At 39.1% G+C, this 15923-nt stretch overlaps 7 protein-coding genes and 1 non-coding gene across 8 annotated transcripts; 6 read left to right on the plus strand and 2 right to left on the minus strand.

Moving 5' to 3' along the window:
• Positions 1 to 9: 9 nt before the first annotated feature.
• SPP1 (Spp1p) lies at positions 10 to 1038 on the plus strand (the record flags this gene model as incomplete). The annotated part of the gene is made up of 1 exon (XM_453385.1): positions 10 to 1038. The coding sequence occupies one exon, from the start codon at positions 10 to 12 to the stop codon at positions 1036 to 1038; it is 1029 nt and encodes a 342-aa protein (XP_453385.1).
• A 456-nt stretch (positions 1039 to 1494) lies between these two features.
• KLLA0_D07282g (uncharacterized protein) lies at positions 1495 to 2847 on the plus strand (the record flags this gene model as incomplete). Its single annotated transcript, XM_453386.1, has 1 exon — positions 1495 to 2847. The coding sequence occupies one exon, from the start codon at positions 1495 to 1497 to the stop codon at positions 2845 to 2847; it is 1353 nt and encodes a 450-aa protein (XP_453386.1).
• An 884-nt stretch (positions 2848 to 3731) lies between these two features.
• MKK1 (mitogen-activated protein kinase kinase MKK1) lies at positions 3732 to 5129 on the plus strand (the record flags this gene model as incomplete). The annotated part of the gene is made up of 1 exon (XM_453387.1): positions 3732 to 5129. The coding sequence occupies one exon, from the start codon at positions 3732 to 3734 to the stop codon at positions 5127 to 5129; it is 1398 nt and encodes a 465-aa protein (XP_453387.1).
• Positions 5130 to 5486: 357 nt separating this feature from the next.
• MGE1 (mitochondrial nucleotide exchange factor MGE1) lies at positions 5487 to 6218 on the plus strand (the record flags this gene model as incomplete). Its single annotated transcript, XM_453388.1, has 1 exon — positions 5487 to 6218. One exon carries the CDS (start codon positions 5487 to 5489, stop codon positions 6216 to 6218), a length of 732 nt encoding a protein of 243 aa, XP_453388.1.
• Positions 6219 to 7378: 1160 nt separating this feature from the next.
• Positions 7379 to 10108, plus strand: KIN4 (putative serine/threonine protein kinase KIN4; the record flags this gene model as incomplete). The annotated part of the gene is made up of 1 exon (XM_453389.1): positions 7379 to 10108. The coding sequence occupies one exon, from the start codon at positions 7379 to 7381 to the stop codon at positions 10106 to 10108; it is 2730 nt and encodes a 909-aa protein (XP_453389.1).
• A 366-nt stretch (positions 10109 to 10474) lies between these two features.
• On the minus strand, positions 10475 to 12274 carry KLLA0_D07370g (uncharacterized protein; the record flags this gene model as incomplete). Its single annotated transcript, XM_453390.1, has 1 exon — positions 10475 to 12274. One exon carries the CDS (start codon positions 12272 to 12274, stop codon positions 10475 to 10477), a length of 1800 nt encoding a protein of 599 aa, XP_453390.1.
• A 1168-nt stretch (positions 12275 to 13442) lies between these two features.
• Positions 13443 to 14407, minus strand: KLLA0_D07405g (60S ribosomal protein eL33; the record flags this gene model as incomplete). Its single annotated transcript, XM_453392.1, has 2 exons — positions 13443 to 13747; positions 14389 to 14407. The coding sequence occupies 2 exons, from the start codon at positions 14405 to 14407 to the stop codon at positions 13443 to 13445; spliced, it is 324 nt and encodes a 107-aa protein (XP_453392.1).
• Positions 14408 to 15395: 988 nt separating this feature from the next.
• SNR17 lies at positions 15396 to 15795 on the plus strand. Its single transcript, XR_002633576.1, has one exon. It is a non-coding gene; the product is annotated as a U3 RNA (small nucleolar RNA).
• Positions 15796 to 15923: the final 128 nt, after the last annotated feature.

Raw genomic sequence — 15923 nt, forward strand, 5'->3', positions numbered from 1 at the left:
GTATTCACGATGTCATTACCTAGTTGGTGCCCCAGGTATGACAGCAGGAAACACGACCCAAAAACTGGGGAAGAAGTTTATTGTATATGTAAGAAACCAGACACTGGGGAGTTGATGGTAGGATGTGATGGATGTGATGATTGGTTTCATTTTTCCTGTTTAAAGATCCCCGAGAAATATAGAGATCTCGTTTTTTCATTCTACTGTTCGTATTGTAGTGCTGGAATTACAGGACCGGCATTGATAAATGGCGGCAAACTACCGAAAACTCTTTGGAAGAGGAAATGCAGGCTCCCTGAATGCTATACAGAGTGTGATGCCAATTCAAGAAGCAAATATTGTTCAAAGAAACATGCTGTTCAATACGTTCAAAGCATTGTTGATAAGTTAAATCTACCTGGCGTAGATAAGATTGCATTGTTGAGACAGCTTCTAAACGAGACAACATCATTGGAGGAATTTAAAACGCTAGGACGAGACAAGCTTCCAGAAGTCACGTCACCTTTATCCAAAGATCAATATTCCAAGTTGCTAGAAAATGATCAGCATTTAAACAAATTAATTAACGAACACGATGAGTTGGTTTCGGTCAAGCTTTCAAAACTAAATGAAGAAGATGCAGTAATAGAGAAATACGTCAACTGGATCGGTGAAGTTAACGAGAGATTATCCCCACATTTCAATCAGCCTACAGGTCGAAAGAAGTCGAAAAGTGCAAGTAAAGTTACAATATGCGGCTACCATAATGAGTTCACGATCCCTCGGTCAGTTGAGGAGTTTTTAGATAAGCTACTTCAGTTGAAAGAAGACGAAAACAGTAATATCACATCAGTTGACGGTGTTTGTGTAAAGACAAAATGTGCTAAGCATCAGGATTGGATTACATTGTCCCAAAACGATCTCTCGGAACAGAAGGACTCTCTAGAAAACGTCAAAAGAAGACTCGATTTACTAATTAGCGTCAGAACGAACCAATTGAGAATCTCATTCTTCGAACAAGAGATGTCCAATCGCGTCCTACCCGGTGTTAAGACCTAGCTCATATCTAATGTGTCACTTTTCTGTCATTACAATGAAGGCGAAACGCTTATATTTAACTTGTAGCATCAACTAGCAAGAAAAGCATGTATAAATAATTTAACCTAATACAAACATCAGGTTTTTCATATGCTTCTAGTCCAATAATTGAACGTATATAAGCTTTATCCTATCGTAAACCTAATTCATCTAATCGTCACATAGTTAAAGTCACTTACCATGTTATTCATTCTATGAGAAAACAATATAAAAATGAAAAACCAATGAGCTCAATATCACCATTAAGGTCTGGTTGTTTTACGAAATATAAAGGGGCAGGACAAAAGATAGCAGACATACCTTATAATTGTATCTCCTATTAGGAACCTCTATTCTCTCGCTGTAAGTTTCAAAGATATTGGTTTTGTGGTAAGCGTTTGGAGGAAGCTTTTAAACACATAAACTTACAAACAAAATATGGCAACAGATATCAGAACAAACAAGGTTAAGAACGAAGAGTTCAAGATCTGGAAGAAAACTATCCCATCCTTGTATGAGCATATCTCTACATTGCAACCTAAAATCTTTAGCCCTTCTGAAAGTGCCCAGTCACCTGAAAGGAGAGTTTTGTTCACCGAACTTATCTCGGAAGAGGCAGATAAGGGTTTATTGAACACGTCTATTTACTATTCGCAACGGAGCGAAATATACGAGATTGGTGTACAGCTGCCTATTGGAGCTTATACAAGTCATGATGATAAAGAGCTACCACAGCCTAGGTACAGCGAATTTTTCTCAGAGCCTGCCAATGCAAAATGGGTTTTCGAGGGACAGTCCATTGCGTCATTCAAAGCTAACCATTCCACATCGGCTCTGATTGTAATGAGTAAAAAGGGTACACTCGCATGGTACAATGGCTCTAGTAAGAAACCATTGAAAAGTTTAGAAAGATCTTCAGAAAAAGATGTTACGGCTGACTTCGATATTTCAACTGATGGAAAATATGTGGTCAGATTCGAATCTCCGGTTCCAGAATCTGCACAGAGCGGAACGAAAATCACCGTCATCAACAATACTGACAATATAGGTGACGTGCTACATACCATTACATTGCCAAATACCAAACAGGCTCGGTGCGTTAAATTCCACACTGCTACATTGTTCAGCACAGTCACTGAGGATAATCTGTTAAGATTTTGGGATATTAGAGCTCGAGATGAAATGTTATTTAGCTTGGCCTTGCACTCAATTTCCAGTTCTAGTGAGGGTTCGACTGCAGGATCAGAAGTTGAAGATGATGGTACGATAAACGTTGTTGAAGCATCGAAACAGTTTGATACTCTTTTCATTACTGGTTCTGATGCCGGTGTTATTAAACTATGGGATTTACGTTCCATTGCCGCTAGAAATTCCACAGAAGTGAAGGATGCCACAGAAATAGTCACATTGTACCAATTAGATAACGATCCTGTGGTCGATATCCAATTCAGCCCCTTGGAACCCGAATGTTTCCTCACTGTAGGTGCTTCGGGAAATGTGTACCATTGGGATATCAGCTATTTAATCAACGAAAGCGAGCAACAGGGCGAAGACAGTGCAGATTCTGATGAAATATATCAAGATGACATACAAGAACATTCTTTGAAATTCTTACATACTGGCGGCGGTAGAAGATCCGCCTACAAACCTGATAATACAGTTTTGATCAAGGGTTCTGTAACGCAGCATCCTTTGATTCGAGATATAATTGGTACTGTTGACGGGGATGGCTACCTAACTATATACAAAGGTTTTTATGGCAGAGACGGAGAGGTTGCAGAATCTGAGTAAGCTAAAGACTATATGTATGAATATGTTTATGTCCAAGTGTGTATTATTGAAATTTGTTAACACGGTCAAAATAAATGTTTATTACTCTTTTGTGAATATTTAAACATTCACGGTCCAAATTCGTCTTTAAAGGGCAAAACAATAAATCTTCCCTTTAACATTCGATGGCCTATCATAGCAAGAATAACACCGGCATCGATAAGCAATGAAGGATACGATAGAATAAAAGTGTACCTACCTACAACATGCATACTGCGACGATTATTGGCTTAATCAACTTTGTCTCAGTGATCTCTTACATAATATCAACTGGTTTCTGCTAAAATACGAGCATGGAAGTTATGGGTAGAAGCTTGAAATGTTTCAACTTCAAAATCTGATTCCAAATAACCAAAGGAAACGGTAGATGTTGAACTTAAAATGAGTTGATAAACCTTATATAATCTTAAAATGTTTGTACTGGTCGATCACGTCGGCTGTCTCTGAATTTTTTTTTTTTTCAGGACAAGGCTTTAATTCGAACTTTAATAAAACAAATTCACTTAAACGGCTCTTTGCATTATAAAGATGATCTGGCACATAAGAGAATCCTGAGGCCCAGAGGAGTAATATTCCGGACGTATCCCAGTGGAATACGATACGAGAGGCATTTTAAAACGATAAACTGAGTATAAAAGCGATCCGCTGAGGATTAAGACACGAGAACCGAGGTTTCCCCTTTTTACTTCGATAGAAGAAAATATCAACGGACACTTCAAAGAAAAACAGCTCAAACGTTTGAATAGAAAAAAACGCTGTTTACTTGTCGCATAAGGTGATATTAACTGATATTTATATTATTTGTATGGACCCACGGAAAAGACAAGTGTGAAGTGAAAGCAAAGATGGCTTCGATGTTCCGACCACCAGAGTCTAGGAGAACCAATTCCAAGCCTCCAAAATTGTCGTTACCACCGCAATTGGTTTCCAATAGTAAGCCAATAACAGATATTAGGGATGAAAAGCTTCGACAACCTCCTTCCAAATCTGTACCGTCTAGTGCTACTCCGACTAGTAGTGCATCGGCGAGTTCTGCACGGACTTTGAAAAATCGACCAGTACCTCCACCGACAGCATCATCAGTGACACCGCTATCCAGTACTAACTCTGGAAGTGCGATGGGATCACTTTCGAACAAATTGCACGGGCTGAAGATCAATACGGACCATCTGCCAACGTCTGGATCACAGCAGTCAACCCAAAGTGCAGATTCGATGACTTCCAATCTAATATCCATGTACGATAGCGAACCAACAACAAGCAGCAGCACAAGCCTGGTAAACCATGGGAAAGAAAGTGAAATTATAGAGCACGATAGAGATGATAGCACAGATGAACTTGAGTCAGATATATGGCAAACTTACAAGATCCATGAACAAATTGATACGTTGGGAATATTGGGCGAAGGAACTGGAGGATCGGTCACGAAATGTAAGTTAAGGAACGGTTCAAAAATATTTGCATTGAAGACCATTGCCACGATAGAGAATGATGGCTCAGAGAAACAAATATTCAGAGAATTGCAATTCAACAAGAGTTGTAAGTCTGATTTCATAGTGAGGTATTACGGGATGTTTGCATGCGAAGAAACCTCGACAATTTTTATTGCGATGGAATATATGGGCGGAAGATCGCTAGATTCGGTGTACAAGCACCTTCTCTCTAAGGGGGGACGAATTGGTGAGAAGGTTCTGGGGAAGATAGCTGAGAGCGTACTTAGAGGACTATTTTATCTACACGAAAGAAAGATCATTCATAGAGATATTAAGCCACAGAACATATTGTTCAACGAAATAGGACAAATAAAGCTCTGCGATTTTGGAGTCAGTGGAGAGGCAGTGAACTCTCTTGCCACCACGTTTACAGGAACATCATACTACATGGCTCCAGAAAGGATACAGGGCCAGCCATACAGTGTTACCAGTGATGTATGGTCTTTGGGTCTCACACTATTGGAAGTTGCACAGGGACACTCACCATTTGATACGGATAAACTAGCAGCAAACATGCCCCCTATAGAACTTTTGATGCTTATCTTGACTTTCACACCTGAATTGAAAGATGAACCAGAACAAGGCATAGTATGGTCCAAATCCTTCAAATCGTTCCTTGATTACAGTCTGAAAAAAGATTCAAAGGATAGACCATCTCCAAGACAAATGCTACAACACCCCTGGATGGTGGGACAAACCAAGAAACACGTTAACATGAAGAAGTTTATTCAAACTTGTTGGGCGGATTGATTGCTAGCCCCTACTGGCCCACTAGATAGAACATGCAGGAACATGTATAGATAAATCATTTCTCAAATGGCTGCATGTCACGTGTTCCACAACATAAATCGGATCAAGTTTCAATTTTTTCATAGAGTTTGGTTTGAATTGAAAAAATGATCATGAAAGAGAGAAAGAACCGTATATAAGAAGACATTTAAGAAGAAAGAATTAGTAAAACAACCCAATACATCTTACATACCAACTGTCACTACCTCTTATTGACACTCAGTTGGATTTGAACTCACTTTGTTTTGCTAAATAACCACTGTTAATAGTGAGACTCAAGTCGACCAGAGAATATTTACTAACAGAATACAATAAAATATGAGACCATCAACCAGATTCTTGAGAAGCGTTACCAGAACTGTTCCAATCGGTTTCAGATCTACTACTGTGCCATTTGTATCTAGCACTTTGAGATCTAGTGCTGCAACCTCCAACCAGTTTTCTGCTAGGTTTTCCGGTGTTAGATTCTATGCTGATGAAGCCAAGAAGGAAGAACCTAAGGATGAGAACGATGCAGCTGCAGCTGAAGAAGACGCAAATTTGACTGAAGAGCAAAAAAAGATTAAAGATTTGGAAACCAAGTTGGATGCCAAGACTAAGGAAGCCTCTGAATTTAAGGACCGTTTGTTGAGATCAGTTGCTGATTTCAGAAATTTGCAAGAAGTTACCAAGAAGGATATCCAAAAGGCCAAGGATTTCGCTTTGCAAAAATTCGCCAAGGACTTGTTGGAATCCGTCGACAACTTTGGCCATGCTTTGAACGCTTTCAAACCAGAAACTCTGGAACAATCTCAAGAGCTTTCTGATCTATATACCGGTGTCAAGATGACCAGGGACGTTTTCGAAAAGACTTTGAAGAAGCACGGTATTGAACAACTAAATCCAATTGGCGAATCTTTTGATCCAAATAAGCACGAAGCTACTTTCGAATTGCCTCAACCAGACAAGGAACCAGGTACCGTTTTCCACGTTCAACAAATTGGTTACACTTTGAACGACAGAGTTATCAGACCAGCTAAGGTCGGTATTGTTAAGGACAATGAAAATTAGAAAATCTCTCAATAAAGAACCCCGAACCCAAAATCGATCTACTTCAAATGACCTTACCATGACTTATAATTTACGATAATGCTTGTTTTATGAACCTTCTAACTTTTTTTCCCCTCCTCACTCCATTTTTCTTTCATTCTGCATGATAACATCGATCAGCTTTTGAACGGAAAACATCTCTTTTTGTTCGCAGCAGGTTTGACTTTTATGTTCCCTCATAACGGTCATAATGGTCTCGCCACAATGACCCTACTTAATTCCCATGTAAATAAACTTGCACATATGTATATGAATTCTCTACCATGATCCAAAATGAAAGGACCTTTCTTTCTCTTATTAAAACGGTCTGTCATCCGTTAAGGTACGTCCGAGAGCATGAACGAAACGCATAAGTAAGAACATCCAACCCCTGCAGGCTCTACATCTTTAGTATACTCTGAACTCAATCTTCCATCAGCCACTCCACCCAAAACGGTATCTATATGAGCCCTCAAATCCTCAGAGGAAGACATATCAGTATCTACTGTTTACATTCTGGCTCTACGCCTAAGTCTACATGTAATGAAAAGAAAACAATAAGAGAACTGTCAAACTCCCCTTCCCCAGAAGATTCAAGGGGTATACAGTACCATAGCGAACTGCAGAAGCCGTAAACATCAAAAAGATGAGTTCGAACAATATGTGGCAGTTGATATATTGCGTCCTCTTTGGAATCCTACCGTTCCAAGTTCGCGTATTTCTTAATTAGGTTTTTTGTTTAAAGCTTAAAGGAATTTTTATAAAAACAATTGAAATCAAAAGAAATAGTTTGTTTATATATGGACTTATAATCAAACGTCTAAAGATCCTGCACTGTTGTAGGCTTCTAGCTTGAACATCTGATTAAATTGGGTACCATTGGCGGAGAGGGACTGTGCAGTTAGATTCCAGGAAATTTCGAATTTCAAGAGTCTTTTTTTTTTTAGTTCTTCGAGGGAATACTCTTCAAGTTTGTAAAACCAAATCTCAGGAACGTCTGGTGCCACAAGTAGGGAACTGAATAACGTCACTAAGAGCTCAATTAATATAATTCCATACTGATTGAGTTTTGAATTTTTAATACGCGTGTCATTACTTATCCCAGTTATTTTATTTTGGTTCTCCCCTAGGTGCTAAAAATAATGTCTACAGAAGCGCATCGTCACACCTATTACGGTGGACCCACCACCAACACGGAGTCCTCTCATCATATTCATACGAGTCATGCTCATAACTGTTCCAATGGTAGCAGCCGTCGACATAGCTCTTCGCATAACGGTCGAAGACGGCAGGTAACGTTTGGTCCTTACATCATCGGTCCGACTTTAGGAGAAGGTGAATTTGGGAAAGTCAAGCTAGGGTGGTCTAAAAGCAATTCGGATGAGTCTAAGAATGTTGCCATTAAGCTGATAAGAAGGGATACGATCCCCAAGAACTCTGAGAAAGAAGTAAAGATCTATAGAGAAATCAACGCACTAAAACACTTGGCGCATCCAAATATAGTAACTTTGGAAGAAGTGTTACAAAATTCGAAATACATCGGAATAGTGTTGCATTACGCCTCGGGAGGTGAATTCTACAAATATATTCAAAAGAAGAGAAGACTGAAAGAACCTGCAGCATGCCGGTTATTTGCACAGTTAATTAGTGGGGTACATTATATGCATCATAAAGGATTGGCACATAGGGATTTGAAATTAGAGAACCTCTTATTGGATGAACATGAGAATTTAATAATAACAGATTTTGGATTTGTCAATGAGTTCAGTTCTAGGAACGATTTGATGAAAACATCTTGTGGGTCTCCATGTTACGCTGCTCCAGAATTGGTCGTTACTACAAAGGCTTACGAAGCAAGAAAGGCTGACGTTTGGTCATGTGGGGTAATTTTGTACGCTATGCTAGCTGGATATCTCCCGTGGGATGATGATCCAGATAATCCTGACGGGGATGATATTGCAAAACTATACAATTATATCACAAAGACGTCATTGAAATTTCCGGAATATATCAATCCGATTCCCAGAGATATTTTGAGAAGAATTCTTGTATCGGACCCTTCCAAGCGTATCACTGTTGAATTGATCCTAAAACATCAATGGCTGCAACCACACGCATTATTCCTATCTTTGAAACCAGAGGATTGGGATATTAAGGCAAAGGCCGAAATAAGTAACATCTTCAGGCCCCCACCTTCACAATCTTCACAATCTGCATATTCCAGACCACACTCAAATTCTTCTGTATCTTCAAGTGAAAAACGTAATTCGCTGATCATAGACTCCACTCTACATCTGCAACCTGTGCCTCCTCATGAATCACAATCACATGCCATTGCCAAACCATCTTCTCCATCGTCGGATCTTAGATCAAGCCCAATTAAAAGAGTCAATCACTCAAGAAGCAACTCTGCAGCATCCATCGCATTGCAAGCTGTCGTGGATGCAGAAAGAGAATTCTTCCAGTCATCTCAATCAATTTTACAAATTAGTGGCGTACAATCCATTGAACAATCTCCTAATACTAGAGTTCAAACGTATACTGCTACGAGATCGTTGGCACATAATAATTCCTCATCCTTAATGAACAGAAATAGTATAATCGTTGAGGTAAGCCCAAACAAGGAGGTTATATCGTCATCATCCTCATCTGCTATACCGGGAATGAGTTATTCCGCATCCAGAGAGTCATATATCTCAACTTCTCCCGTTAGAAATGCAGCACAGTCGCCAAAATTCGTTCCAGGTTCTTTCACTTCGAATACCAGTCACCATAATAACAAATTTGGCTCATCACAGCAGTCTAGGCCCAGACCCACTTCATATCATCCAATATCATCATCATATTTAGAAATGCAGCCTTCTAATTCTCAGAATAACTTTATCACAACCACTAACGAGTTTTCTTATATTCCAAGAACAGTCAATGCAAATAACTACATCGACTCTACTCGCGCAATCTCTCCTGAATTGAACGGAAGAACTGTTGATGGCACTTCCCCGCCATTAAACTCAAGAAATTTCCAGTCAGGAATCATACGCAGGGGATCATTTTCTGCAAGCAAACCTTCACCATCAGTCGATCTGAATAATGTAGAAGGGGACCTTATTAAAACCGATGCAGAGGATCATAAGAAACTCAAACAGCAGCGTAGGAAATCTCAAAGATACAGTACTGTTATTTTAGACAATTCGATTGCCACTGTACAAGAAGAAACTGAGGAACCAATTACGGCTTACGATGCGAACATTAAAAAACCCGTTGAAAATTCCAATAACTTGACCAAGGAATTCGGAAAGATTGTTATTAATGAACCTCGAAAGGAAGATGCTCACATTCCTATCAGCAAACCGGAGAGCGAACACCTACAGAAACCCCCACAACAACATCAATCACAAGCCTCGATAGCAAGAGCAGACTCACATTCCAAGAAAGAGAAAAGGTTCAGTTTACTATCCTTTTACTCATACTATAATAATTCAAAGACGAGTGTCAGCTCCGACTCTTCTGGCGGAAGAAGAGTATCTGCAAATTCACAGAAAACAAATGAAAGAATTTCTTCTGTTAAATCGAATGGTATACCGTCTAGAAACGTATCGGGGTCGATAAATCAATTCGAAACATCAAAACCGAGAGTATCATCGAATCCATCAAACAGAACAAATTACAGACATTCGATGTTACCTCCAAAGAGTTCTCAAGTTATAGACGCATCTGCCAAACGTATGAATCGTTCTTCTGTAATGGTTTCTTCTGCCAAAGATATAACCAGTTCTGATGGTACCGCAAGTAAAGAACATAAAGAACAACGTGAACCAAGCACTGCCAAAAGAGTCTTTGATTTCTTCAAGAGGAGAAGTATGAGAGTATAAAAGCAGCATATTTTTGAATCTCATTATATATGAGTAACCAATGCATGAGAGTAATAAACTTTCAATATATCCGCTAACACACAAAGACTGCGCTCACTCTGCCAAGTCATTTACTTCAAACACCACAGTATATATTCCGGAAGACATATATATTCGGTATCGTTGAAATAAGATAGGTATGAAAAACAAGAACATTGGAAGAACAACATGAAGAGGTAAATAAGCTTTGAGTTCGATTCAAAAGAACCAAAGGACAATTTTTTTTCATATATAAAGTATAGAGAAAGTGTAAATTTTGGTGTAAGTGCGATGTCATTGAAATGAAATAAATAAAACAATTCACAAAATAGAGATCTAATTAGAAGTTTACTCAGCAAATCTAAAGTCTAATCTCTTATTAGCCGTATCAGTGGTATTATGAATATATTCAATACGTTCATCTTCGGACATCTTGCTCCAGATGGCTTCCTTATCCTTGTTTCTTTTATGATAATACCATTTCACAAACAAAAAGATTGGAGTAGTTACAACTGCTAATGAAAATAGAACAGTATTACCAGTGTGGTATAATGGTTTATCATTTTCTCTGTAGATCTGAGCGGAATAGATAGCCCCAACCTGGACAGCCATATTATACAATGCAGAACTCAAAGCTCTGGTTTTGATGGAGTTGGAATTTCTGGAGACCCAACTGACACAAATTGCGTGGACATATGGGGAACCTAGCAATAGTGTACATAATGCAAACGTAGGCCAAGCTTCAACTAGGGACCCCTTCCACCATCTTAGAATAGCGAGGAAGAAGGCATTCCATACAGCTGAGATGATACCCATATAGGCTCTCTGTTTGACTCGTTCTGAGAACCACGTGATTCCGAGAAGGAAAATGATATGAATAACCTGATATGGAATAGAAAGTAGCTGCACATTGAATGTGCTGAACCCCACAGATTTTAGAGTTAGGGTGAGATATGTTGTTAGAACATTCGTTGGCACATAAGCAATCAACCCAATGAAGTAAATTGGCCATAAATCATAATCAGAGATGGCAGACCAAATCAATTTGAAAGAGATTGGTTGTCTGTTATGCATATCACCCTTAGATGGATCATCTCTAAGAACTCTATTAACAACGATCTTCTCCTCTCTCTCTGTGAACCAACCCTTTGGATGCATCCAATTCTTTGTTTGAACGGCACTAGGTACCATTAAATAGAATCCTGTGAGACCAATAAAGAAGGTTAAAATGCCTTCTAGAAGGAACAAATACTGCCATCCAGCAAGACCACCGATACCTCTCATTCTTAAGATACCGTATGCCAATATAGCGCTAAGTATCTGAACTAATGATAAACTCGTCCAGAACCAAGATAATCTGATCGAAAACTCTTTACTGGTAAAGAAGTAAGTTAACCATAGAACAAGATCAGCGATAAAACCACCTTCTAGAGCTCCGATCAAACATCTGCAAATAAAAAAACCAGTCTTATTATGCATAGCAGCCTGCGCCATGGCCACAACGGACCAAGAACAAATTTGAATGGGAATGAAAATATCTGGGCCTAATCTCTTAGAGATCAATTGGGAGGGGATTTCGGCTAGTAAAAAGGAGATGTAGAAGATTTGATTACCTAAATTGTAATCATTTCTGTTCATACCCAAATCTTCAAGTAGATTATCGACCACAGCCTGTGATAGATTACCACGATCTAATTGAAGAGCAACAAATAAGTAGCACGCAACCAACGCAACTCTGATGTTCAATTTCCGAACGACTTTTTGTTCTTCCTCCTTTGTCCATGTGAACTCTGGATCAAACGCACTTCTACTCTCGTACTTACTGTCATCGTATAATGCACGATAGTATTCTGCGATTTTTGGATCACTGAAGGGATTATCAGAAGTTAAGGAATCTTGAGAACGGATTTCGACATCAAAACTTGATATCGAAACCCTTTTCACATCAACTTCGGCCCTGCGTTTGTCGGAATCTGCCATTGCCAAACTTTTATAATGTTGGTTTGCTGGTTTGTAAGATCTAATGCTGTAACAAAATTCACGCTTCAACCACAACCATGATTGAGAGCAAGATGATCCTGATTCAATGACAGAAATCCACGGTATTTGTTCACTGTTTATATATCGTTTATTTCTTACCGATTCCATGCACAATATGTATGGACTTTGCTGCTAAAGCATAGCTGAAGAAGTATTACTAGTGTAAGTTGGCAGTGAACCCTTCGGAAGTCATCTTAGGACCCTTGTTATTGCCTATGAATTGTAACAGTCAATTCAAAGAGTCATTGAAAGACTGCATGCAAGTTGGCTTGCAAATTTCGAAACAGAGACGAGAGACCGTAAAATATCACGAGGAATAGACCCTGATGGAAAGTACTCGTCGACAGTCTAAAGTCATTGTCTTAAAGTTACCTATATTTGTAGAAAAAGTAGAGAAGGTCTTTAAACCTGGGGTAAGCTTGCATATCGAAGACATCACAATTAATTCAGTAGACGTTCACATAAGGTAACAATTCCACAGATACCAGAAACATTGGACCTTTCATTTCCCTGGTTACAAAATTTCTTTGAACGGAAGAATTACACAGCCCTACCAGAGACGAACTTCTCGACAAAACGGCTGGATCTTGGTTCTAACATTTTCTTTGGCGACTGCAATTTAATGAATCAGCGTGTCTTCCAAAAGACATAATGACTCCCGACAGATTGAGACGTGCAGAATTCTGTCAGCGTCTTTGAAAAAATACCTGAACGATTAGTAAGAATAGATCTATGTTTTTGCAGTTGTGGACCCTATTGAATTTAGTACAGTCCTGATTAAGCCAGGGTCCTTCTAGGGAAAATGTAATCTTTCGGTTTAATTAGGTAGCAGGGAGATTGTTTGTAGCCATTCCGGTTGTTTAAACAGCATTAAGATTAGACGATGCTTTAACTGATTTGTGTTCTTTCGTCTCAATTTATGAGTTTCTTGACGATTTGACAAAGTCAGAGCTTCTTTGTCTTTAATTCTACGCGGAGTCGTACACAGATTGCTTGGTTGTGAGGATCTCTCAGTTTATGTCCTCTATCGTTATTCTAGCACGTGACTTTGCTGAATTAGATATTTGAACGTAGCAGCTACATACTTTGCGAAACGTCTGCATTGGACTAATCCATTCCTTTATATGACCATATATTGTCCTATACTTCGACGAATATGATGCAAGTACAGATAATAGCTAGCTATGAGAAGCAAAATTCCAAAATAGTTAACAAATTCGCATTAAGCTTTAAATTGTATGTAATAGAGATTGATACTTATACAGTTTCAACATGCTTAGATGTTAGATGGGTACAAGAAGATTCTGACAGAAGCACCGAAAGTCTTAGCTGGCAAGTTAGATCTGAATGTAGCTCTAACGACACCGGAGTTACCGTGTGTTCTGTTGATCTTACCCCAGATAACTCTGATCTTGGAACCTCTGACTTCCTTGGAGCATCTGTAGACATAGGCGACTCTCTTACCCAAGTAGAACTTAGCGTCTTCTGGGTTGGCAACACCTTCAATCTTGACCAAAGAGACGTTTGGGTTGTTAACGCTCTTGGATCTTTGGTATGACAAATGCTTACCTTTGACGTACACTGTAAAAATTAAACCACGTAGGGATGAAAAAGGTTAGTAAGGGTGAGTTTTTAATTGGAGGTCCAGATAGTACAGGTAATGCTGCCACGAGTGAATAAAATAATATTCATCCATGAAAACAGAACCTCATATGATTGTCATAATAATGAAGAGTATACCCCATTAGAAGGGAATGAACATGGATTTGTTATGTCTGTCCTGGCTAATATCAGTACTAAATTTTCACGTACTAAGTACTTCCGTCGTATTCCGAAAAAGGTTGATAGAGTTGAAATCAGTCACATCTAAATGATCTTATCTATGATAAATGAACATCCATGATATCATCGTTGCAATCTATTTCCAACCACCACCAAGTATAGTTTTTCATGCTTCCAATATTCTGTAACGTATTCCAATAGAGGACCTTTCCACTGGTCTACGCATATAGCATTGCTTCATATTCATCACAATATATCCTGGTTATATTGTTTGAAGATTACGATGTGCTTAAAAAGCCCAGCGATCCACTAATCGTATTCAGAAACTCACTATTCCATGTCTGATTAATTTCTATTCTAATGACTCAATACACGTTCTTCTCTTACTCTGACAATATCTATCTGCGATTTTAATCGTTTAGGCATTACGTTGCACATACATCTATGGGATTCAGCCATTGTTTCGTTGGTTCTTGAGGTCGTTGACTGGAATATATCGAACTAAATGTTACTATGGCCTATTTCAATTACTAGTCAAATATTAACTAATAGAATATTGTTGATAGTTTGTTGTATTCTGAAAATTGAAACTACAACTACACTGGAAAACGGGAAAGAAACACTGCCTAGGCCAGAGCGAGCGTAGACGGAAGGGAACTGAGCCTAGAAAGCCGGCTCACCTGGGGAATAGTACAGAAGCGACAGGAGGGACAGATCCCAAGGAAAGGGAGCTTACCATAGGGAGGGGGAAACTGTTCTGAGGCTGGCGGAAGGGGCACTGAGCTCACTGCAACTCCCAACATCCAACGTCTCACTCGCTGGCATGCGGGCTAACCGTAGGCTCGGAGTGAAACTGAGTCTGCTACCGCGTAAACCTCTACTGGAGGGTGTCGCTGCACTTTGATTGATAAGCGATATACCTCATTAGGAAGCTACTTTGTTATGGAAAACGACTTGAGAAAACAAAAGAAAAAACAAACATATGAGAGGAAATGTATGGGTGTATGGATATCAAACAGTCCCGCCTATATCTACTGCTCACCAGTATATGGCTATAGTAATACATAATATAAAGTGAAAGGAAGAGAAGGAAATTCAGCTGATGAGGGCACTCAAGGTAGAACTAGTGACGGTTGTTATATTGGACGCTACAGGTATGCTTCAAAGTGTTTAGGCACCGGAGATCAGGTTGACCATTTTGTGCCTGTTCAATGAGATTCGTGTCAGTTGTGCCGATGAATTACCCGGCCAGATATTGTAAACCCTAACCCAGCATTAGCCCTTCGCCACAGACGTTACCCGAATATATAATTTCTTTTTCGAACTTGACTGATGTGAAAAATAATCCAATTGAAAAAGTATAAAAGGCGAGGTATGATGGGAAGATGTTGGAAAACTATTGTTGCGCGTTTATGTTAAATCTTTTTTGATTTATTCTTAAATAGTTGTCGACGTACTTCATAGGATCATTTCTATAGGAATCGTCACTCTTTGACTCTTCAAAAGAGCCACTGAATCCAACTTGGTTGATGAGCCGAAGAACCTTTGTACCCAAGAGTGAGAAAAAAGAATGTATTATTAGCTTGGTCCACAACCCTTAGCGGTTTGGCCATCTACTCCCACATTTTTGCTTTGCCTTTTGCATATGGTTTGTGTATGGATAGAGAACTTAGCTTGGTGGTTTAGAAGTAGGAATTTCGATTCTATGCTTTTTGAACTTACCGGCTTTTTTCTTGTTTTAACTCCTGCATGAACCGCCTTTTAATTGGCGCGATGATCTTTGCCCAGTTTGTGGACTTCTTCGTGAGGGGACAAACGTATTGGGTGGGTACAAATGGCAGTCTGACAAGTTTTCATTTATATATTTCCTAAGTTGTTTCCTTTTGTCAATAGATGCATCTTGCATGCATTCTATGACACTCCATCAAAGGTTTGATGGACAATTTAGAAAATATATGATACTATTACCGATTTT

Source organism: Kluyveromyces lactis, assembly GCF_000002515.2.
Source record: "Kluyveromyces lactis strain NRRL Y-1140 chromosome D complete sequence".
Taxonomy (NCBI): domain Eukaryota; kingdom Fungi; phylum Ascomycota; class Saccharomycetes; order Saccharomycetales; family Saccharomycetaceae; genus Kluyveromyces; species Kluyveromyces lactis.